Source organism: Hibiscus syriacus, unplaced genomic scaffold (assembly GCF_006381635.1).
Source record: "Hibiscus syriacus cultivar Baekdansim isolate YM2019G1 unplaced genomic scaffold, ASM638163v2 tig00109987_pilon, whole genome shotgun sequence".
Lineage (NCBI taxonomy): Eukaryota > Viridiplantae > Streptophyta > Magnoliopsida > Malvales > Malvaceae > Hibiscus > Hibiscus syriacus.
This window is the reverse complement of record NW_024062550.1, coordinates 1,726,343-1,750,438: the sequence shown is the minus strand read 5'-3', so window position 1 is coordinate 1,750,438 and position 24,096 is coordinate 1,726,343. Positions and strand designations below refer to the sequence as shown.

At 34.3% G+C, this 24,096-nt stretch overlaps 1 protein-coding gene across 1 annotated transcript; it reads left to right on the top strand.

Annotated features, from left to right (window-relative positions):
• Positions 1-948: 948 nt before the first annotated feature.
• Positions 949-11,662, top strand: LOC120211795 (auxin-responsive protein IAA29-like). Its single transcript, XM_039210270.1, has 4 exons — positions 949-1,274; positions 11,109-11,353; positions 11,439-11,523; positions 11,611-11,662. The coding sequence occupies exons 1-4, from the start codon at positions 994-996 to the stop codon at positions 11,660-11,662; spliced, it is 663 nt and encodes a 220-aa protein (XP_039066201.1). The 5' UTR covers positions 949-993.
• The last annotated feature ends 12,434 nt before the right edge of the window (positions 11,663-24,096 follow it).

The window sequence follows — 24,096 nt, the reverse complement described above, 5'->3', positions numbered from 1 at the left end:
TAATATTTATTTATAATTTTCTTAATTAATTGATAACACACCCTCCATATGTAATTGTTGGAACAAAAAATCCAAAAAAAAACTAAACAAACAAACAATTTTCTTTTACCATGGAATAAAAGGTTCAAAATCTACCCGAAAGCTTGAGTGTAAAGAAGAAGTAGATATGCCATTAAAGAGGTGAAAGAGAGGCAGAACAAGAAACTCCCACTTTTGATGCGCGTGAACCGTGAAGAGTTGGGTGCAGAAAACAATGGCGGTAGAAGTCTAGAAGAAGAAGAGGAAAGGGGAACAAATAGGTCGGCTAAAAGTGTGGCAAAACCCTGACCCACTTCACCAAATGTTTCCCTCTGTCTGCTCCATGTCCCAATCGGAAAAAATAAACCAAAAAATATAAGAATTTTAACGAGGTTTGATAATATATTTACGTTCTCGGTGCCTAGACGATGTTAAAAATTTTATTCAATATCTCATAGGTTTATGTTACATCTTTATTTATAATACAAAACTCTGCTACATTTAATGTGGGTTGGATTAACTTACTTCTTTAACAACTCGAAACATTCAATAAGTCCAAGCAATGCTTGAACTTGTCTATCGTAACTGGCCATAATCAGAAGTTACTCAGACCATCGAATTTCGCAACTTCGAATTTTACTACTGACATCTGATACCAATTGTTGAAGAATCGAGAAAAGTAAACGAAAGAACACAATAATTTTAACGAGGTTCAGCAATATGTTTACGTTCTCGGTACTTAGACGACGCTAGAAATTTTATTCAATATCTCATTGGTTTAGGTTACATCTCTATTTATAATATAAAATCATAATATATTTATGAGTTATACTCTACCCCCATCTCCCTTAAATTCCCCCCTCCCCCTCCCCCTCCCCCTCCCCCTCCCAATAAACCCAGATTTCTTCCCGTTTTCCTCCTGTTTCAAGTGCTTTAGTTTGGAGCAAATCCTTGTGCTTTTGTTGTTTTTCGTGCATGGAGCTCCACCTTGGACTCTCTCTGCCAACTAATCCTTTTCTCCCCATCGGTTATGAGCTAAAACAGTGTCCGTTCGACGCTCATGTTAACGACGGCGCTGGCGGTTGCAGCAGCAGCGTTGGTGGCGGCGGAAAAAAACGAACCTGCTTTGACGACGAGACTCGGGTTGTTCCTAAAACTCTGCCTCTCTTGCTTTGGAACAATGACCAACCTAATGAAGAAGATGACCCGAATGATCTCCATGACAACTTTTCTTCTTCTTCTTCTTCCATTCTCAAGTACCCTTCACTCTCCTTTTCTTGGTAAATAAAAATAATAGAGAAAATCGCCTCAGTGACAAAAAAAAAGTTATAATATACGATTTTAACCAACTTTTTTTGGATTTGCCAAAATGACCAACAAAATCGCAACGCGAAATAAAAATCGCAACGCGATCCCCAGAATCGCAAATCAGTTTCCAAAATCGCAACGCGATTCTTGAAAATCGCGATGCGATAGTACAAATTCGCATTGCGATTTTCAATAATCGCAACGCGAATATGAAAATCGCAACGCGAACACATAAATCGCAACGCGTATCCGTAAATCGCAACGTGTATCCGTAAATCGCAACGCGTATGGGTAAATCGCAATGCGTATCCGTATATCGCAACGCGTATCCGTAAATCGCAACGATAATACATAAAATCGCAACGCGTATCCGTAAATCGCAACGTGTATCCGTAAATCGCAACGCGTATCCGTAAATCGCAATGCGTATCCGTAAATCGCAACGCGTATCCGTAAATCGCAACGATAATCCGTAAATCGCAACGCGTATCCGTAAATCGCAACGATAATCCGTAAATCGCAACGAGAATCTGTAAATCGCAACGATAATCCGTAAATCGCAACGAGAATCTGTAAATCACAACACTGAAATTTGGGTATATAACACTGAAATCATAAACTAAATCCCTAAATCGCAACTCATTCCATCTCCATCTATCACTCTCTCCGGCGACATCCGTTCCTATATCCAACGACATCCTTCCCAATCCGGCAACAGGTTTTAGTTTCGCAGCTCGTCTGTTTAGTAAATTAATTTACAACCATGAAATCATCTGATCATGTTTGGATAGATTTGTGTTTTGGAGGGTCATGGGATAATGTTCATGGTGTTTTACAATATATGCCTTTACCCATGAATCTTCAACTAAAATTGTCTTTACAAAAGTTAACTTATGAAACTCTAATGCTACGTGTTTCAAATAAATTGAATTTAGAGCCCCTAAGTGGATTTAGGCTATCTTATCAGAGAAATGGTAAAGTTTATTTGTTAACCGACAATGAAGATGTTGAACGATTCATTGCTTACATTAGTGTTTCACAAGATGATGTTACATTGTATGTTGTTGAACCTAGAAGTAGTATTGTTGGGTCAGTAGCGGGTAGTAATCAACTAAGTTTTTCTCAAAACCCACAACCTTTCTCTAATCCAAATCCCAATCAACTTTCAGCACCAAATTCCGGTTTTCGTATTGACCAGTTAGACGATGATGAGCCAACAGAAAAAATTGTGAGTACTAGTCAGTATTCGAAATTTGGTCTTGGTCAATATCCGGACTTGATATTGGTCAATACACGGATTTTGATGATGTTTCAGAAGAAGAAACAGACCATGTGTGTAATGATTTTAATATTGGTCAATACCCGAATTTTGATGATGAAACACCCGTTGCCGAGGAAGATGTTGTTGATGATAATGAGGAGGAAGTTACGACTGTGAATGAACATGTTGAACATCCATTCTGTAATTCATATAATCCTGAAGAAAAAAGAAGAAGAAAAAGTCCCCGAAGAAAAGAAAATGCCACGGGAGTATAACTGGAATATGCCAGAATTACTTCAGTTACCGGAAGAAGAGTTGGCAAAGAAAGCAGTTGATTGTTACACAAAAGTTATTCGTGTCAAGAAAGATGATTGTTTTGATACAAAGGAAGACTTGAAGATAGCTTTGTATACAAAATGTGTGGAAGATGGCTATCAACTAAAAGTTAACAAATCAAGCAAAGATCGTTTCGAAACAAGGTGTATGATTGACAAAAACTGTACGTGGCGTATGATTGCAAAGAGAATAAAAGATTGCAAAATGTTTCAAGTTAGGACTTTTATTGATAAACATACATGTTCAAGAACCCTCGTTTTTCCTCACCATAGACAGGCAAACAAAAAGGTGTTGGGTGGTTTTCTGGCTGAGTTAATGTTTTTGAATGGCAGGGTATATCGGGGACATGAAATTATGACTGACATGAATGCTCGGTTCAAGATTAGTATATCATATTCTCAAGCTTGGAGAGCCAAATGTTATGCCTTGGAATTGTTGAGGGGGTCGCCAGAAGCATCGTTTGCCCAACTGCCGGCTTATTGTCACAATTTAAAGCTGAAAAATCCTGGGTCGGTAACTCATATCAAAACAGATAGAGATGACGCTTTGAGTTGCTGTTTATCGCCATTGGTGCTACGGTTAGTAAATCAATATAATTTTGTTGACTCATTTTTGTTAGTTACATGCATTTCACATTTAAATGATTATATTTCTTGTGTATATTATTTTGTAGATTCGTTCGTTTATTACTTGCATGCGCCCAGTTATTATAGTTGACGGAGCACATTTGAAAGGTCGATACCTTGGAGTAAACTTATTAGCAGTAGCCATGGATGCTAACAATGGGATATTGCCAATAGCTTACGGGGTTGGCAAATCTGAAACCTCTGATTCATGGACATGGTTTATGGGGCATCTTAGGGATTGCATAGGTCCTATTAGCAATCTGACAATCATATCCGATAGGGCAAACTCAATTGACAACGCTGTTAGAAGGTGTTTCCCAGATGCTTTTCATGGACTTTGTGGTGTTCATTTGTATAGAAATCTAAAATCAAGGTCTGCTGGTATAAAAAAGCACAAATGGACATACTGGAAGGCTGTAAAAGCTTATCGGGAAGTGGATTTCAATAAGCATATAAATTGTTTAAGACGTGTTTTGCCTCAGTGTGCTCAAACACTAGAAGATGTCGGGTTTGAAAGATGGTCAAGAGTACATCAACTTGGAGCAAGATATGGTTTCATGACGTCTAATAGTGCAGAATCAATCAACGCTCTAAGTCGTCATTCCCGGAAATTACCCATTACTATGTTAATGGAGTTTTTCGAGCCTCTATTCAACAGTGGTACTACAAGAAAAGAAACCATGCAGGTATTATTTCTTTGAATTCGTAACTTATCATATTTATATATTTACTAAGTATTGTTATTTAAATTTACAGGAACATTGGAACATCGTGTTACACCATGGACTGAAAAAAAGATAACGAAACGTGTGTGAAGTCAACGTCATGGAGAGTTGAACCATGTTCAAACACTTTGTTTCAAGTACTGGATAATAACTTAAATGGGCTAGTCGATCTAAATGCAAAGACGTGTAATTGTATGAAATGGCAAACATCTGGTTATCCGTGTGGCCATGTTATAAAAGTTGCTCTTCATTTAAACCAAGATGATTCAAGCGCATACGCTATGGATTGCTACACTACAGAAGTTTATCGACAGACTTATGCCGAGATTGTCTACCCTATTCCACATCCTTCTGAGTGGGACATACCAGATGACTTACAAACAGTTTTGCCACCAGCCATGGACAGAAGGCTACCTGGCCGACCAAAAAGTCACGATCGTATACCGTCTAAGGGTGAAGAGAAGAGAGATCGACATGTAGTCGGTGCAAGGAAAGTGGTCATACAAGGTTGACATGTGGATCACCAGTGCCATCAAAATCATCTTTTCCTCTACCAAAATATGGATCCTCATCAAAATCCAAAGCTCATATGGTGTCAAGCAAAAGGCAATCATCTTTAAAATCCCAATCACGATTGGCTTCACCTTTTGAGACTGTTAACTTAGGTGATTTTTAAATGCAAACGTTGTATTATGTGGATTTTATGTGTGAACTTTTAACATTTTCAGTTGAATTAATGACTCAGGCCAACCATTTTGACTTAACCAACTCTTGTTATTCAGTTGTTATCACTATTAGGCATGCATTTGACTATCGCAACACGGAAAATACAATCGCAACGCGAAATGAAAATCCCAACATGAAAATCGCAATGCGGAAATGAAAATCGCAACGAGAGAATCGCAATGCGAAATGAAAATCGCAATGCGAAATGAAAATCGCAACGAGAGAATCGCAATGCGAAATGAAAATCGCAATGCGAAATGAAAATCGCAATGCGAAATGGAAATCGCAATGCGAAATGAAAATCGCAATGCGAAATGAAAATCGCAACGAAAGAATCGCAATGCGAAATGAAAATCGCAATGCGAAATGAAAATCGCAACGAGATAATCGCAATGCGAAATTATAAACGCATTGCGATTTTCATTTCCGCATTGCGATTTTCATTTCGCATTGCGATTCTCTCGTTGCGATTTTCATTTCGCATTGCGATAGTCATTTTGCCTTCAACATAATGCAGATTGAAATCAACAAAATCAACCATTACATTTCAATCAATTAAACAAGCACAAATAAGAATTATGTTCGCATCAATTACACAAATCAACTTTTACAAATCATCTTTTACAAATCAATTAAACAATCAAAAAATAAGCAATAATTCTTATTTCCGATCATCTACTATTGAATCAACTTTTACAAATCAATTAAACAATCAAAAAACAATCAATTAAACTATTGAATCAACTTTTGCAGCTCGACATCATTTTCACGCAGTTCACTTCTGAGATTAACCTGCAGAAACCAAACATTTGTTCAGACAACACTTTCTACAAATTATTGAATTCTAGTTACTTAACCAAACATTTTCAAACCAAAAGTATATAAACTTACCAATTGTTTATGGACATTTTTATAACGCGGATGCAGGTAGGCAGCGTCTCGTATATATCGATTTAGCCATATAATGCCGAAACCACAAGCCTACTGCAGCTTTATCTCTATCGGTGGGAGGTAGATACTTGATGCTTCCCGTCGTCAAACGCTCCAACGCCAAGCATACGAGAGGACCACAATCTCCTCTGGCTCCGCTCGTTTGTTGTGGCGCGGTCTCGTCTCTAATAACTGTAATATTGAGCTTCTTTGGCTTCTTGTTTCCAGAACGAGTCCAATAATTGATCGCATCCAAGAATTTAGCCAAATGAGAGCTCCATCCCTTAATAACATCTCTTAAATCAGCCAATGATATGTAATTTATCATGCTGTCATACACTATTGTCTTAAGGGATGGGAGCTGAAGCTCGACGAGAATCCAATGTTTACGTTCCAAAACAGGGATAAACACCTGCAATCATAAGTAATAATTCATTCATTTGCGCACTTATTTCATAAAACCTTTAAACTCAATCTAAAATAAATACTAACCTTATCGACCTCCCACCATGCAGGATAAAGTTTAGCTTGTCCATTGCCCAAATCAAATGATTCATCTCGTGCATTCTTCAAGTGAACGGCGTGAAAAGACGTCGGCATTATTGTATATCGTATATTTTTATTTTTCTTAAGTTTTCTTATTATTAGAAGACGTGTCACCCACGCATCGATATGCTGTTTTACAAAAAAAGACATATATTAGTGACTTACATAAATTTAAAAAAAAAATTAATCAAATTGAAATATAAGAAAAATATAAGACTTACCCCCCATCGAAATAGCCATTGTCTTCGACCCCTAATAATACGCCCCACCAAGGCCGTTCAAGCAACAAAAAGATATCATCGGTGAGCTTGCATATGTCAGTGAAACACCCCTTGCTCCGCTCATGTAGATAAAAATCAACTGCGGTCTTAGCCCAAAGGGTGTTATCCAAAATTGTGTCCGGTAGTTGTTCCCTCTCCTCTTCAGATACCGGTATGGTACTGGCCGGTAACTCATACGAGAGCCAACTTGAATCCATCATGTCCGGCACGACAGAGGGTTTCTCAAGAAGCCTACATATGACGCCATGTGAATCGGGCTCTTGAATGGTGGGAGGGACCTCTTCAATGATGACAGTGGCCTCTTGAACGGTGGGAGGGGACTCTCGAGGAATGATATGGGGGGCCTCTTCAACGATAGGAGTGGACTCTTGAGGGATGACAGGCGAGTCGGGCTTCTTCTTGCGGTGTCTTCGCACTATTGGGGTGTACGGAGACTTAATAGCACGTGCACGCTGTCTGATGCGTGAACTCCGTCGTGCAAGCATAACCCGACGTAAAGCATCCACTCTATCGGGCCGCTAAATAATTAAATACAAAAATCAGTAAATAAACAGACATGATATTTAAACAGTGAAAACAAAGACAAATATGTTTCAAACTTGCATTGTATTCACCCAAGTCATTATTCTATCATAGTTCACAAAATGCATCAGATAACAAAGAAAAATATGTTTCAAACTAATACCCTGAAGTTAGTATTTGTTTTGTCTATTGGTTGAAGTAAATTTATCCATTCAAGTTTCAATTTGCAGAAGAAGAAATAGTTTACTTTCGCAACACGAAACTTAAAATCGCAACGCGAAACCAAAATCGCAACGCGAAATGAAAATCGCAACGACAGAATCGCAATGCGAAATGAAAATCGCAACGAAAGAATCGCAACGCGAAATGAAAATCGCAATGCGATTTTGGTTTCGCGTTGCGATCTTGTCGTTGCGATTTTGGTTTCGCGTTGCGATTCTGTCGTTGCGATTTTCATTTCGCGTTGCGATTTTGGTTTCGCGTTGCGATTTTAAGTTTCGTGTTGCGAAAGTAAACTATTTCTTCTTCTGCAAATTGAAACTTGAATGGATAAATTTACTTTCAACCAAAAGACAAAACAAAGACAAATACTATTTCACAGTGTTAAAGAATACACAGTTTAGCAGAATTGGCAGCAACCGAACAAATTTACTTTCAACCAAAAGACAAAACAAAGACAAATATATTTCACAGTGTTAAAGAATACACAGTTTAGCAGAATTGGCAGCAACCGAACAAATTTACTTTCAACCAAAAGACAAAACAAAGACAAATATATTTCACAGTGTTAAAGAATACACAGTTTAGCAGAATTGGCAGCAACCGAACAAATTTACTTTCAACCAAAAGACAAAACAAAGACAAATACTATTCACAGTGTTAAAGAATACACAGTTAGCAGAATTGGCAGCAACCGAATAAATTTACTAAGCAATCTAAGTGAAATGGCTAATCTAAGTGAAATTACGAGTAAATTTATCATTAAGTTAAATATGGAAAATCTTAAACTTACCTCGTTGCGTAGAGTATGAACCTCATTCTGCAACGATACTATCATCTCACGTAGAGCGGCAACCTCACCACGTAAAGTTGACACCTCCACACGCCATGCACCATCGTTATCGCGTAGAGTACCGATCTCCTCACGCAAGGCATTGACCTCATCACGTAACTCCCTTGACTCATCCCGTTGAGGTGGAGGTGGAGAACAGGGAGATAGGAGTCGTGGCATCTTTGCCGGTCGCCTATCATGAGGTGATGGTGGAGAAGAGGCTCGATGATGTGACGGGATAGGTGATGGCTCTCGTTCTAGAGGTGTATAGTCGTCACGATCGGGTGATGGCTCTAGGTGAGGTGATGGCTCTCGAATTGGAGGAAGTGGATGCTGCTCATCATCCGTGCCATCAAAAAAACTCTGACTAGCTTGCCACCAATCAGTGGCAAGCTCTTCCTCCGTGGGTGACAGTCTTTGTAATGGAATGTTGGCCTCCTAAAATATAAAACTCAAACAAAGTTAAACGTCTACTATTAATAACTTGTTTATATATTATATGAAAGTATTTGTGTTAACTTACATTATTTATTGTGGCATATGGTATTAAGTCTTCCCAATCCAACAGAGTTTTCCTCTTCCAGGAAATAGCCCTGGGAATATCATTTGACGTTTTTATTGCATATGTACGCATGCTGGGGAAAGCCTCGAATATCCAAATCTACAAACAATATAATAACAAAATTAGTAATTGTTAATAATTAATTATAATTTTAGAAACATTATATAGAATTCTTACCTTAAAGGCCCAAACAAAGCTTGACAAAGTGTATTTGGACCCATCGCCCCGCAAACTTTTGCGGTCATCAAAGGCAGACGACAACTTAGTCCAGGTAGCTTTCCATATATACGAACCCCACGGAAACAGATTCCATGCATTCAGGTCCTCTACCAATATTATTAGCTCCCGATGAATAGGTTGTCTGACCTCTCTGCCTAAAAAGCCGGCATACACAAGTAGTAGAAGGCATACTCGGACAACATCGACGTCTTCCATCCGAGTGAAACCAGCTTTCTTATTAAATAATTTCTTCAGGTCGTCGACATGTAGGTTCGGCTTCTCCATTGACTCATCCGGAAAAACCCGGGATAACCATGATGGGCGGGCGATATGACGAGTGTACCGGCCTACATCATCGTGTCCGAATCGTAGACCAGTGATTAAGCAGAACTCCTTCCGCCCAAAGCAAGTATACGCTGGTGGAAAATGAAACCATATCTCTTCCTCACCACGTTGTATACTGTCGGGTAGATTTGATGTCATGGTCTGAAGCCACAAATGGGTCAAATTAGCATCTCCACCCGGATGCTGTACTCTCAGCCATGGCCCGAAGCAGGTTTCCTCAAACAATTGTCTTTGAGCAGGTGAAAGCTTCTTTGCAATTGTAGTGGCCAGGCTGACTTTATTTCTCAAGGTCAATTGAGCCGAAAAAAATTTCTACAAAAACAATAAACATACCAAGTTAGATATACCAAAAACTACACTGTGAAGATATACCAAAAACAATAAACATAAAAAGTAGTAGTTTATTCTTGAAACTAAAATTTGCAACACTGTTTTGTCTTTTGGTTGAAATGAAAATCGCAACGAGAGAATCGCAACGCGAGATGACAATCGCAACGAGAGAATCGCAACGCGAAATGAAAATCGCAACGAGAGAATCGCAACGCGAAATGAAAATCGCAATGCGATTTTGGTTTCGCGTTGCGATTCTCTCGTTGCGATTTCATTTCGCGTTGCGATTCTCTCGTTGCGACAGTCATTCTCTCGTTGCGATTTTCATTTATCTCGTTGCGACTCTTCTGCAAATTGAAACTTGAATGGATTGCATTACTTCAACCAAAAGACAGAACAAAGACAAAGACAAATACTAACTTGAAAATCGCAACGAGAGAATAGCAACGCGAAATGAAAATCGCAACGACAGAATCGTAACGCGAAATGAAATCTAAGTGAAATGGTTAATCTATTATTGAAATGACCAGTAAACTTATCATCAGTTTCAATATGAAAAACCTACAAAAATGCAAACATTTCAAAATAAAAATAATTAAAAAAACTAACCCTCGGAGGTTGATTTTCCATTTCTGAATATTGTGAGGGATTTCTGACCGTGAATGGTTGTGAGGGATTTCGCCGGAGATGGGGACGGAAATCTTCGGAGATGGGGACGGATTTCTTCGCCGTAGAGAGTGAGAGATGGAGATGGGACTGAGTTGTGATTTTAGGTTTTAGGTTATGAGTTGCGATTACGGGATTTTGTCTTAATATTCTTTTTGTAATTTGAAAATAAAATACGCGTAGCGATTATAATGGCGCTTTAAATATCGCGTTGCGATTTACGGATACGCGTTGCGATTTTATGTATTATCGTTGCGATTTACGGATACGCGTTGCGATATACGGATACGCATTGCGATTTACCCATACGCGTTGCGATTTACGGATACACGTTGCGATTTATGTGTTCGCGTTGCGATTTTCATATTCGCGTTGCGATTATTGAAAATCGCAATGCGAATTTGTACTATCGCATCGCGATTTTCAAGAATCGCGTTGCGATTTTGGAAACTGATTTGCGATTCTGGGGATCGCGTTGCGATTTTTATTTCGCGTTGCGATTTTGTTGGTCATTTTGGCAAATCCAAAAAAAGTTGGTTAAAATCGTATATTATAACTTTTTTTTAGTCAGTGAGGCGATTTTCTCAAAATAATATACTTATGGGTATTTTACTTTTTATAATTGAATTGAATTCTTTGGTTTGGATTTTGGAAAGGGATGACGGAGAGGGTTTAGTGGGGTGGCCGCCGGTGAAAGCCTGGAGGAAGAAGCTCCGCCGCAACGTACACAGCGGCAGACCAAATAACAATCGCATGGTGGCGGCTACGACGGCGGCGAAGTGTGGCTCAACCTACGTGAAAGTGAAAATGGAAGGGAATGCAATTGCCAGGAAGATTGACATCAGTGTTCATCGCTCCTTTGAATCGCTTACAGCAACCCTGATGAGAATGTTCGATATATGTAAGTACAAAAAAAAACCCAGAACTTTATCGAATTCAAACATGGAGATTAATTGAATCCAAACTTGTTTTTTTTTTGGTAACAGGCGACGAGCATTTGCAGAAGAGCTTTAAAATTGCTTATCAAGACAGAGAAGGTGACTGGTTGCTAGCTGAAGATGTTCCCTGGAGGTACTTTTCTTTTCCCCATCACATTTTCCTTCTACTGTTTGGTTACCTAGAAACTACTGGGAAAATGAAACTCTGGGTTGTTTTCAGGACCTTCATCCGTTGCTTGAAATGCATCAAGTTGATTCGAAGCGGATGTTAGCAGCAACCCCATCGAAGATCAAAGTGTCGGGCCATGTTCAAGCTTTTCTTGTGTGTAAAATCTAAATTATCAAATACAATCGGAAAAGACCTAAGCCATGTTTAAGCTTTTCGGTTCCTATAAAATCGAGGAGGATCGAAACCTATCGAGTTCGAGTTTCATATTCATCCTCAGTTCATTCCTATAAAGTCATATCGAACCGAAAATCTTTAATCTCAGGTTCAGATTTTACGTTTATTCCTAATTCGTTTTTAGTTGTTTTTTATAAAATCGAGTTTAATCAAAATTCATCAAATTCGAATATGATGTACTTCCCTAGTTCAATGTGAGCCATCACTAATGTAAAGGACTTGAGCTCACTACTAAATGGTCTAATAAGTTTATTGCTGCCTTTGTACTAATGTTTTACCATGTTAAACACGTTGATCCTTGTATAAAATGTATTAACATAATAATTTATAGGGTAATTTAAGCGTTTAGTAGTTAAACTATCAATTTTAGTATCTAAACTTTTATTTTTTTCAAAATCATATTTAAAATTTAGTTTTTGTTTCATTTTAGTACTCCGTTCAAAATTTAACGTTGAGTTTTAAATTTTTTGAAAGTTTAGGTACTAAAAATGGATCAAAACTGATAGTTAAGGTATTAAACGTTTTAAGTTTTTAAAGACAGTGTACTAAAATGAAACAAAAATCAAACTTTAGACATAATTTTGAAAAAATTAAAAGTTTAGGTACCAAAACTTATAGTTTGTGTACTAGATGTGTCTTAATTTATAATCATTAATGATCAAATCACTAAAATAATAAGAATGATAATATTATCAAAAAGGGCCTAAAATCCCTTAGCCTATTCATTCGAGGACCATGTGCATATTAATTCACTCAAACATAGGGCTGTAAATGAGACGAAACAGATCGCGAGCTATTAGAGATCGACTCGGTCAATGCTCGATAAATACTCAGATCGAATGGACTCGACTCGAACTCGAGCTCGACTCAAATTTTTAACGAGCTACTTGATACTCGACTCGAAAAGCTCGTGAGCAGCTCGAAAATATAATATATTAAGATTTTTTTAAAAATAAATTATTAATAATAATAATATTTATGTGTTGATTTTTTTAAAAAAATACAATAAGGCTTTCATGTATTTAAGGTTCGAGTTCGAGGATTCAATATTGTTAAGTTTAAGATTTTTTTTTCATTTCGAGCTTTTTCGAGCTGCTCACGAGTTATAGTTTAGTATTTCGAGTTCGAGTCGAGCTTAAAAATTTTAAGCTCGCGAGTTTTCGAGTCGAGTCGAGCTCAGCAATACTCGAGCTCGACTCGACTCGTTTACACCCCTACTCAAACATGTTAATTTCTAAAAGTTTGAAATAATAATATTTGGTCGATAATTTTTTTTAATCTCAAAGCTTTTCGCCTTTTCCTTGTTTTGGGCTTTAAAAATGTTTCGTAAATATTATGAAAAAAAATTAATTAATAAGAAAAAAAATTAATATTTTGTAGCTTTAGAAGAACATCTCAAATTTGATAAAAATGAACTCAAAATGAAACAAAATATAGGATAAAAGGAAAGTTAAATTACGTATTATTATCTAAATTATCAGTTTTAGTTTATTTTAATACATAAACTTTCATTTTTTTCAAAATTGTGCCTAATGTTTAGTTTTCGTTTCGTTTTAATACATCGTCGTTAAAAAACTTAACGGGTGATCTGCGCGTGGCACTTTATTATGGATAAAATGCATCGTTTATCACTCAACTATCTTCTGACAAAAATTATTAATAAAAGTAAATTAGAGTGGTTAAAACAAGAGCAATTTGAAAGTTGAATAATTAAATTGAAATTTTTTAAACTTAGTACCAAAATAGGGGTGAGAAAATAATTGAGGATGAATGATGTAATATTAAATATTATCGAGTTTATCGAGCTGACAAATCATACTTTATCATTTATACTTTATTCAAAAATTTTAATTTAAATCGAATCAAATTTTCAATCGAATTGAATTTCGATCACATCAAATTATCACCTTATTTGTGCAAAATCTTAAACATCAATCAATTGGAAGAGTGGATAATTGCCAAAATAATGTCTTCAAAAAAATTTTCCAAAATAATCCATCTCGAGCTTTATTAATCAAAATAGGTTAATTCTCACAATACCTTTAGAAGATTTCAGGATTGAACTGAAGACTCCAAAACTACTATTCGTCTTTATCCTTGACAAAACTAAAATCGTATGGTAATCTATGCGTCTTCCATATGAAAAAAATTGAAGTCACACAGTGTTTCTGATATCCTTTCCTTCAGGGTCGGTCTAATAAATTTTAATACTCTGGGTGAGATAATAATTTTATGTCCTTATACTTGTATCGTATAATAGACAAAACATAAATATTTTTTTAAACAAAAATGTAATAGAAATTATAGTCAAACAATATCAATACTAATACAAACCAAAACCTACAAGGCTACAAATATCACCTAAAACGATGTCTTCGTGTATTTTTTAAAGCAAAAACCTCTATTAAGGATGTCTCTCAAACATGCTGCCATGGATTAAGGCTCATCTGGTACATGTATTGGGCCGGACCTACTTTCTTTAACATGTAGTAATGGTTTTAGATCCCTACATGGGCAAGGAAGCCGAAGGAAGAGACTAAAGGCAAATCATAAGTTGGTAAAAGAAGTAATGTTTTTGTGGTTGAGCCGTCCTATGGTTTATAAGACAGCTACTCGGATTGACTCAACCATTGTCCCTCCATTTTTGAGTGCAATAACTATATAACTTTTAAGACTCTGCGCTCTGTTTCGTGGAAGCTTTCTGGTTTACCCTCTGTCAGGTCACTCAAAATTTGTAGCCTTTTAAGCCCTACGGTTAGGGATTACAATTTGACCAAAACTTAATGGATCCTTATCTGATTTAGTTTTATAGGATAGACCATTTTTTTTAGGTTTGAATCAAATTTTGTAGGGAATAAGTTCGGGTTGGATTTTTGGGCAAAAAATATCTTACCTCATCCGATTCGAGAATATTGATATAATTAATTATTATATATTTAAGGTTAGGACATGATCTACTTACACTATGTAAAATTAATAATTTTAAATTAACTTATAACCATTATATTTAAATATATAAATTACTTAGATTTAATTAAAATTTATAATTCATAAATAAATATCTTTTAACTCACACTAAAACTATCTATTTTTACTCCAATTCTAAATCTCAAACACTAAAATATACCAAAATAAAATAGATATTGAAATATGGCATGACTAAAGCATGGATTAACCCTTAGATGATCCAAAACACATCAATTTACACCTAAACACACGTCAATTAGCTTATGGATCCCATTTATAATATTTTTAAAGGGGTTTTACCCCAATATTTGCACAACAACTCTACCCTCAAATTCAGCTAACCCTATCTATCCCGTCGCCACTAACATCCCCTGATCTCAAAGTCAATCTTCTAATAATCTGAGCTAAGCCAATCAAAACAAGCAAAAGCACTAAATTCTTAACAAGAATACTAACCGCAGCCGACCACCGAGGTTTTTTCGGTCTTGTTAACTGCTCCTTTCCGCGACCGCCGCAGCAGTCTGTTCCAGTTTTGACCTTCGGCAACCTTTCTAGCTTGCATCGAGTCCTTTGACAGCTCGGCACGACCCGAATGGTGGCTCAGATCTCTACTGTAACCGACAGTGTTGATGTACAATACGGGATGATCAACGACCACCGAACTATGATCTTCATCGAGGAATTCGTTGTGAGTCTCGATCGTCGACTCACGCCGTGTATTCGATCGTCTAGAAGCACCGGACCACCGTTTATAACACTTGGTGGGCGACTTCGAGTGATGAGCCAGAGCAAGGAATATGAGATTTTCATCATCATCATCATCACCACATAGCTGGGCATAATTTAAAACACGATGATGATGATGCACAGATCAGTTAGCAATCAAAATCATCACAATCTTCTGGTAAGGATTGATTTGATCATCTCCCGCAATTCTCTTCAAGGCTCAGTTCCCGGTTGGTTCTGGTCTATGTCCGCACTTGTCCATGTCAATCTGTCGAGAAATAGGTTCGGAGGAACGATTGGGTTCGAGCCCACCTCGGGGATTGGCTCGTTTTCGTCGGTTCGGGTACTGAACCTTTCGACTAACAGGTTCACCAACTTGGTTGAACTCTCTGGTTTTCCCAACCTTGAATTTCTTGACGTTTCAAACAATGTTCTTGGTGTTCTTCCCGATGGATTCATCAACCTTACCAAGCTTCAGCGTCTGGATATTTCGAGTTGCAAGATTTCTGGCAGTGTAAAGCCTGTTTCCACTCTTCATTCATTGAATTACTTGGATGTATCAAATAACTCCATGAATGATATTTTCCCTTTCGATTTCCCTTCTGCTAATAACTTGAAGTTTCTAAATTTCGCTCAACCCCCTCCATCCTTCCCGTTGGGTTTTTTTTAACCCCTTTTATCCTGATTTCCTCTGTCCATTTGAAGGAAAGAGAGCCCGAAATTGATGGCCAAATAATGGTGGGCGTTGGCAATTATGGGAGTAGTGGTTTAGTGGGTAGGTTGTTTGAGTGGGTGAGGTAATGGTGGGTAGTATATGGGGCCAACAAAAATAAATAAATAAAATTATTAATATAAAAAATAAATATTTTTGTAGATCCGGACAAAAACGAGTGTCTACATATGTACACTTAAATAATTAAATTTTGAATAATTTTTATATAATTATTTTAAATTTGGACCGATCGATAAAAGAACCTTAATTTTGTCAAGCTTATGAAGTTGAGCTTGTTTTTTAAGGCTTGTATTATATATATGTATTTGAAGTATTTTGTTAGTCAAAATAAATATATATGTTTATCTTTTTGATCAAAATAGGTATCTAAAGTATTTTTTTGGTCAAAATAAGTGCTTAAAATATTCAATTTTTTCATCTAAATTCTAAAAAAAGTTTATATGTGACATTAATTAAATAATATTTTAGGTACTCAGATGAAAAAAATCGAATATTTTAGATACCTATTTTGACAAAAAAAATACTTTAGGTATCTATTTTGACCAAAAAGATAAATTTATATATTTATTTTGACCAAAAAATACTTTAGGTACTTATATGAAAAATATGATATACTTTATATACTAATTTGTGATATAAGTTTTTTTTTAACATAGAGGCAGAGTACCATGCGCTCCCTCAGTCGAAGTCTCTTCTATCCGTCTTCATAAAATGATGTGTTTGATAATATTATAAGTTAGTGATTGCTCTTTATTATTCTAGTATTATTTAAGGTGTTTTTATAATAAAATAATGAAAATAATATATTTTGATAAAGTTTAATTACGTTTTTATAATTTATTAATAAAATATTAAAGGATAAATTACGCATTAATACTTAAAGTTTTATTTTTTGTCTACTTTAATATCTAAAATTTTGTTTTTTTTTCAAAATTATGTCTAAAATTTAATTTTTATTTCATTTTAATAATTCGTCTTTAAAAAATTAACCCACACAATTTTTATAATCCATGTCAGCTACACACGTGGAAATGTGGAAAATGAAGTGGAAAATCCTTATTCTCAGCGTTTTGAAATCAAAGAAACCCATTAGGAAAACACGAATGCTAACGGTAAAAACCACCGCATACGGCTCACCATTGGGTTTTCCACAGTGTGATTGTCTTCTCCCTTTCTCTCTCTACTCACATTGTCTGTATCCCACTCTCTCATTTCTTATCCCCAAACCCAAATTTCGAAAGCCAAAAACCGCCGCATATGGCTCACCATTGGGTTTTCTTGACCGTCGGAGCTGGTGGTTGCTTATTGGTAGCTGAAGGGTTCACTTTTTTTAAATCTAAAAATGGGGTGTGCCCAGTCTAGAATCGAGAATGAAGAATCAGTGGTTCGTTACAAGGACCGGAAGTACTTGTTGAAAGATGCGGTTGTGGCTCGCAACGCCTTCGCCGCCGGTCACTCTGGTTACGCCATTTCATTGAAGAACACCGGCGCTGCGTTGAGTGACTACGGTCATGGAGAAGCCGAAGAGCCTTTCGAACACCAGCATGAGATTCCTCCTCAACCGCCGCCTATGATGGACAACCTTCCTCCGCCTCCTCCGCTTTGTAATTTCTCCCCTAGCCCCGTCCCGTCCATCAAACGCGTCGTTAGCATTCCTCATGTACTGAAGTAGTTTTATTAAGGCACAAACCTCCAAGAGAAAATTGGGAATTAGTGGCCAACAAAGGTTAATGTGCAGCGGCTACTACTGCCGGGCAACTTCCTCATGTATCCCATGCTTCCCATCATACTCGATATTTTTAAAGATTTTATATTCAACCACGATATTAATAGAGGTATATGAACATTTATTGTTAAAAACGATATTATAATCATTTAAAGTCAGTGACGGATACATATATATATATATATATATATATATATATATATATGTTAGGATATATATATATATATGTTAGGGTCAATACCCATATGTTAATAATATAAAATTTTTAAATAAGACAGATATAAATAAAATTTCAGAGTGGACATTATCCGTAAAATAAATCACTAATCGAATAAAACTTATATTTCATGGTGACACAAAATTTCAGAGTATACACCATCAATAAAATAACTAATAGAATAAAATTCAAATTTTAAGATATACACGGTTCACTCTCTGATCACTGTTCAAAGTACAGTAAAAGAAAGTGTGCATTGCCTTGGCAGCCTTTTTGAGTTTTTCTCTTCGTAGAAACTTCCAAAAGAAAATCTTTAATAAGTTTTCAAACATCGATATTGAATATTTACATAAAATATTTTATTATATTTTTTATTAGAAATAAGAATTCATATTTAAAAAATAAATAAAGGACACGTATTAGAGCTACTTTCTCCGAGACTTGTTAAATTAGACTTGGTCGTTATTTTTCTTAAATCAATAGATTTTGAGTTTAATGATCTTTATTCTTGGTTATAAGAAATACGATGAAGATGAGACTTTAATATCAATTGTTAGTTGGATCGATCAACTAACAATGGTTAAGCTAAAATCGTTGTCATTTTTATGGTTAAATTAGAATCACTTTCTTATACAACGTTAGGTTTACGTAAATAAGGGATACATCTCTAAGGTGTTATTTACGAAGATGACGTTCAAAAATAATAAATACAAGAGATATTCAACGAAGTTTTTACACATTGTGTACAAGAAAAAATGGAATGATAAAATCTTTTTCTCTTGATCTTTAAGCTCGTACATGTGTAATAATCTTCTTCAAGTGTTATTGAGTAGATTTTATAGTGTGAAATTAGTTTTAGTCGTTGGTGATGCAATATAGTTGTTACATACAAAAAAAAAATTACACCACTAGAGATCAATTATTTTTTGAAAGGGGACGATTTTTTGGAATAATTAGTTATCGTTATTTCAGAGGGATTGATACTTCGATGAAAGGGGTTACTTTTTTTTTTGTCTTTCATAGAAAAATTATCAATATTTTTGTTCATTAGACTGATGCAGGAGTTGTTGTGATAAAAGAGATCGATCCTTTATTAGACGGTTTAATTTTATAATTTATCTTAAATTCGAGTCTAGAAAGAATTTTATTATACTCCATTACTTATCAAACTCTTATAAATAGGGTTGGGCCAGGTCAAGTTTCTGGCCAACCAGGTCCGATTCAAAAATTTTATACCCTCTACCTGAAACTTGATCCTACCATAATTTAGGGTCATTTCATCTAATCTAAAATTCGACCCGACTTTTGAGATAAAATCCAACTCTAATCCATTCAAATCTAAAATAATATAAAATCATTGATTTTATTCATAAAATAGGGACTTAAATGAAAAAAATAATATAAATAGAGTGATTCTTAGATTTATCCCTAAATATATAAGATATAATTGTATTATTTTTTGGGTCGAGTTGTATACTTTTTATTCTAAATCTGAATCAGACTCAACTTAAGCTTATCCTCTAAAAAAACTCCAATAAAATCGAATTGAATTGAAATCTGTTGGATTCGAATCACGTGACCAATTCTACTTATAAGGGGGTGTTTGGATAATGGGAATGGAATCCACATTCTCCTGTTTGGTTAGCTCGGGAATCTCATTCCCGGTAATGTAAGATTATCAATAGTGGAATTTTTGGGGTATATTACCGGGAATGTCATTACCTCAATTTCCTTATGTATTGTTGAATTATCAGCGTTTTAGACTAAAATGCCCTTACATTTTTTTTAAATATCCCTTTTCTATCATTGAATAATAAAATTTTTACGAATGTTAAATTACAAATTTATCCTTAAACTATTTTAGATTTACAAAAAAAAATCTATAATTAAAATTTTATATGAAGTTCAGGGGTTAAAATAAAATTTTATCCTTTTATTAAACCTTTTTATATTTTCAATTTTGTAAAAAAATTATATAAATTTTATAAACTTAAATTTTTTAAAGAAAATATATAAATATTTTGTAACTTGTTAAAAAAACAAATATATAATAAGGACAATTTGGTCAAATATACCTTCCAATAAACTTTTATTCTTTTAACCAAACACGGTAATCTTACATTCCTACTAAGCTAACCAAACATAAAATATAACATTTCCAGTAATCTTATTCTCTGATAATATTATATTTCCACTGATAATATTCATTCTATGAACTAAACGCATCATAAATGAAAAGACCTTAAAAGAACACCAAATTAAAGGAGGGCACCCCCTTGTACCGCCCCTACGATTGTAGAGGTTCGATTAAGGGAATGTGCGGTGCGGCTGCGTTGACAGCGATGTTGGGTGATGGTGAGTTCAGTTGATAATGGCGTTTGGTGGAAACGTGGCGCTGTGGAATACAAGGTGGAAAAATGAGGTCACATTATAATTGGTCATTGCTAAGATTTAAATTCTGATGTTATCACTCAATTCAAAAATCGATTTTTTCATTCGAATTCAATTAATTCGTAATTTTATAAATTTGATTCAATTATAAAAAAATATCGAATTTAAGTTAAATTATAAAATAAAACTCGAATAATTCAAATAATAATTAGGATAACTCGAAATTCTTAGTAATTGATTGATTGATTTTTAAATTTGAGTTGAGTGACTCAATTCTATATGATGTATATATATGACATATGAAAAAAATATATGAATTATACATGATCATAGAAAACCGTTTAAATTAGAATCAACTAGTACAAAAATATTATAAATATTTACGATTAAATTTAAACATATACTCAAATAACTCAACTCGAATCAAATTTATAAACTTGACACGATAAAAAATTCAAATAAAATTTGAGTTATAAAATAAGATTCGTCAACTCGAATAACTCAAATTTTTTTACTCTACTCGATCGAACGTTCACCTCTAACTGTATTTGCAGGGTGTACAAACGTTGTCAAATGCTAATAAAGATTCTAAAAATATATTATCTTATAGTTATCGTGTACTATTAAAGATGGATGTAATAAATGAAACAAGTTAAATTTAAAAGGATTATTCGTATAATAAATTTTTACAGTATTGATCCTGATTAGTTATCATTTGGTTCTGATATGATTTTAGTAAAGTCGAATATAAATTTTTATTTCAATGAGTATGAATTTAAGAATTTATATTAAAAAGTTAAAATATACGAAAATAGATCATCGATAAAAATATAAATAATTCTTTAAAATATACGAAGATTTAAAAGTTTTAGGAAAACAACTCCACTCTTCGATTTATCCATGGCTCTTGCCTATTAAATAAAATGGTAAATTATACATTTAGTATCAAAATTATAAATTTTGAGTTGTTTTAGTATCTAAACTTTCATTTTTTTTCAAAACTAATACATTACATTTAGTTTTCATTTTAGTACCACCGTTAAAAACTTAACGAGTATAGTACCTAAACTATCAATTTTGGTTCGGTTTATTATCTAATTTTTTCAAAACCATACCTCAAGTTTAGTTTTTGTTTAAAAAATTGAAAGTTTAAGTACTAAAATGGATCAAAATTGATAGTTTAGATACTAAGTATTAATTTGCCCTAATTAAAATAAAATAAAAGAAGTATGTTTCAACCTGTTTCTGTCAGTGGAACCCACACCAGATTTATGAAGGGGAGCGCCTCATGTGATTCCAACTTCTCTCTTTTTTTAAATATATATATATATATAATAAATACAAAATATCATCCGATGAGAACGGTTCATATCGCGTCACAGTGAGTTGACGTGCGACTGTTTTTTTATTAAAACGAGAAAATTCGATTTGATTGCGAGTCATAAAAGGGACAACACGCAATATCTCTCTTCTCATCGCGATATGTATTCGATACGATATTTTGCTCTATTTTCACTTTCCCTTATCCCAAATCACATAGTATGTCAAAGATTCTGTTATTTCTTTGAAAAATAAGGCTTAAGTCACATTTGTGGTTGTATTCGATTTAATTTATCATTTTTTATCTTTATCGTATTTTTGTATTAATTTGGTTCTTAAAATTTATCTAATTGCGTAATTCTATGGTTATACCTTAACTTAAAATCTTAAATTATAAATCATAAGATAATATTTAGGTTTTAAAATTTGGGGTTTAGAGGTAATAGAGTTATGGTTTAAGGTTTATAATTAGGGTTTTAAGTTAGAGTTAGGGTATAAAATGATGTAATTGAGTAAATTCGATGACTAAATTGATGTGAAAATACAATAGGGGTGAAAGTGATAAACTGGGTCTAACTACAGGGGTAAAAGTTACCATTTTACCTAAAATTAATATCAAATGAACCAACGAAGTTGGTTCAAACAGTAAGCAACTTGATATCGCTTAAGCAGTGTCTTAGGTTCGAGTCCTTGTATATGCAGAAAATCTCCGTTGGGAGACTCACCCACCAAAGCCAAGTGTTCGATCTGAATCAATCTAGATTAATTAGGGCAAAACCTTAGAACTAGAGGCAACAAAAAAAATATTATTAACTGAGTCCTCAACTTTGTTTTCTTTTTTCCTTAATTAGTTTTTTTTTGGTAAACTACTCTATTGGTCATCAAATAGTTATCTTTCAATCAAAAAAATAATTTATGCCAATAAATTCGTAAATCATTCGATTTTTTGTCTAATTAGATTAAGAGCAATAAACCATGATTTCATATTGAAACGAACAATACACACAGGGACGATGATTTAACTTGAACATAACGGGTTTTGACTCGACTCGATAGGGTCGGATTTTTTTTAAATGTTTGGGTTGGTTGAATTTTTAAGGGGTGAAGTCAGGTCGGGTAGAGGGTGAAAAAACTCCAACCCAACTCGACCCAAAGATAATAATGTAGTTTTCTTAAAAATACATATTTTTAATTAAATCCTTATTTTTTTATAGGATAGGGTCGGGTCAGATTGAATTTAGAATCTAAAAATTCAGATCGATTTGGAGTCAGTGGATGATATATATTTTTGGGTCGATCGAATTCGAATGGAATATACATATTTTCGGGTCGTGTCGGGTTGACCAAAAATTCGATCCTAACCCGACCCGTTGTCATCCCTAAATATACGTCTATTTGATAGACTTTCACAATATAATTGATTCACCTAAAATAGAAGACAAACACACTAATAAAACTAGCTTCATCATTATTTGTCACCCAGTTTGTATCAGAGCATTTCTCTAAAACTGCAATATGTCACATAAATTTTACTTTTCAATCAATTTTACCATTAAGATACTAAAACTATAGGTATATCAATTTTGTCTATTCACTGCATAAATAATATTATATTGAGTATAATTCATCAAAATATTAGACATCCAATAATCTTAGCATATTCAATTTGGGATACACAGTTTTTTCCCATTATTTTGATCATAAGTATTATTCGTAATATATATATTGTAACCGTTGATGCTGAATGAGAGGAATGATGATTGTGTACGTTGATGATGATTCGTCTCTTTTGATAAAAATATATATTTTAGAAATCTTTATCCAAGTAGTTTCAAAATATATATTTAATAAAATTCATTTTTTTAAATATTTAAAATGATAATGGCCAAAGTTTAAAAAATTCGTATTTTAAAAATTAAATAAGAGACTCTTTTTAGTGGGAAGGAGGTAGTATGAAATTTTCATGAATACTATTGATATATATCTATTTTGAGCATAACAACAACAATTTCATGGGTAAACTACGTATTTAATATCTAAACTATCAGTTTTTATCCGTTTTACTACCTAAAATTTTCAATTTTTTAAAATCATATATAATATTTAGTTTTTGTTTCATTTTAATATCACATCGTTAAAAGCTTAACACATTTAGTATATAAATTATCATTTTTGATTCGTTTTAGTACCTAAGCTTTAAAAAAAATCAAAATTTAACATTGA

Coding starts and splice junctions, on each gene's coding strand:
- LOC120211795 (XM_039210270.1), top strand. CDS start 994: ATGGAGCTCCACCTTGGACTCTCTCTGCCAACTAATCCTTTTCTCCCC. Junction 1,275..11,108: donor TCTTCTTCTTCCATTCTCAA/GTACCCTTCACT, acceptor GATTTTGGAAAG/GGATGACGGAGAGGGTTTAG. Junction 11,354..11,438: donor GATGAGAATGTTCGATATAT/GTAAGTACAAAA, acceptor TTTTGGTAACAG/GCGACGAGCATTTGCAGAAG.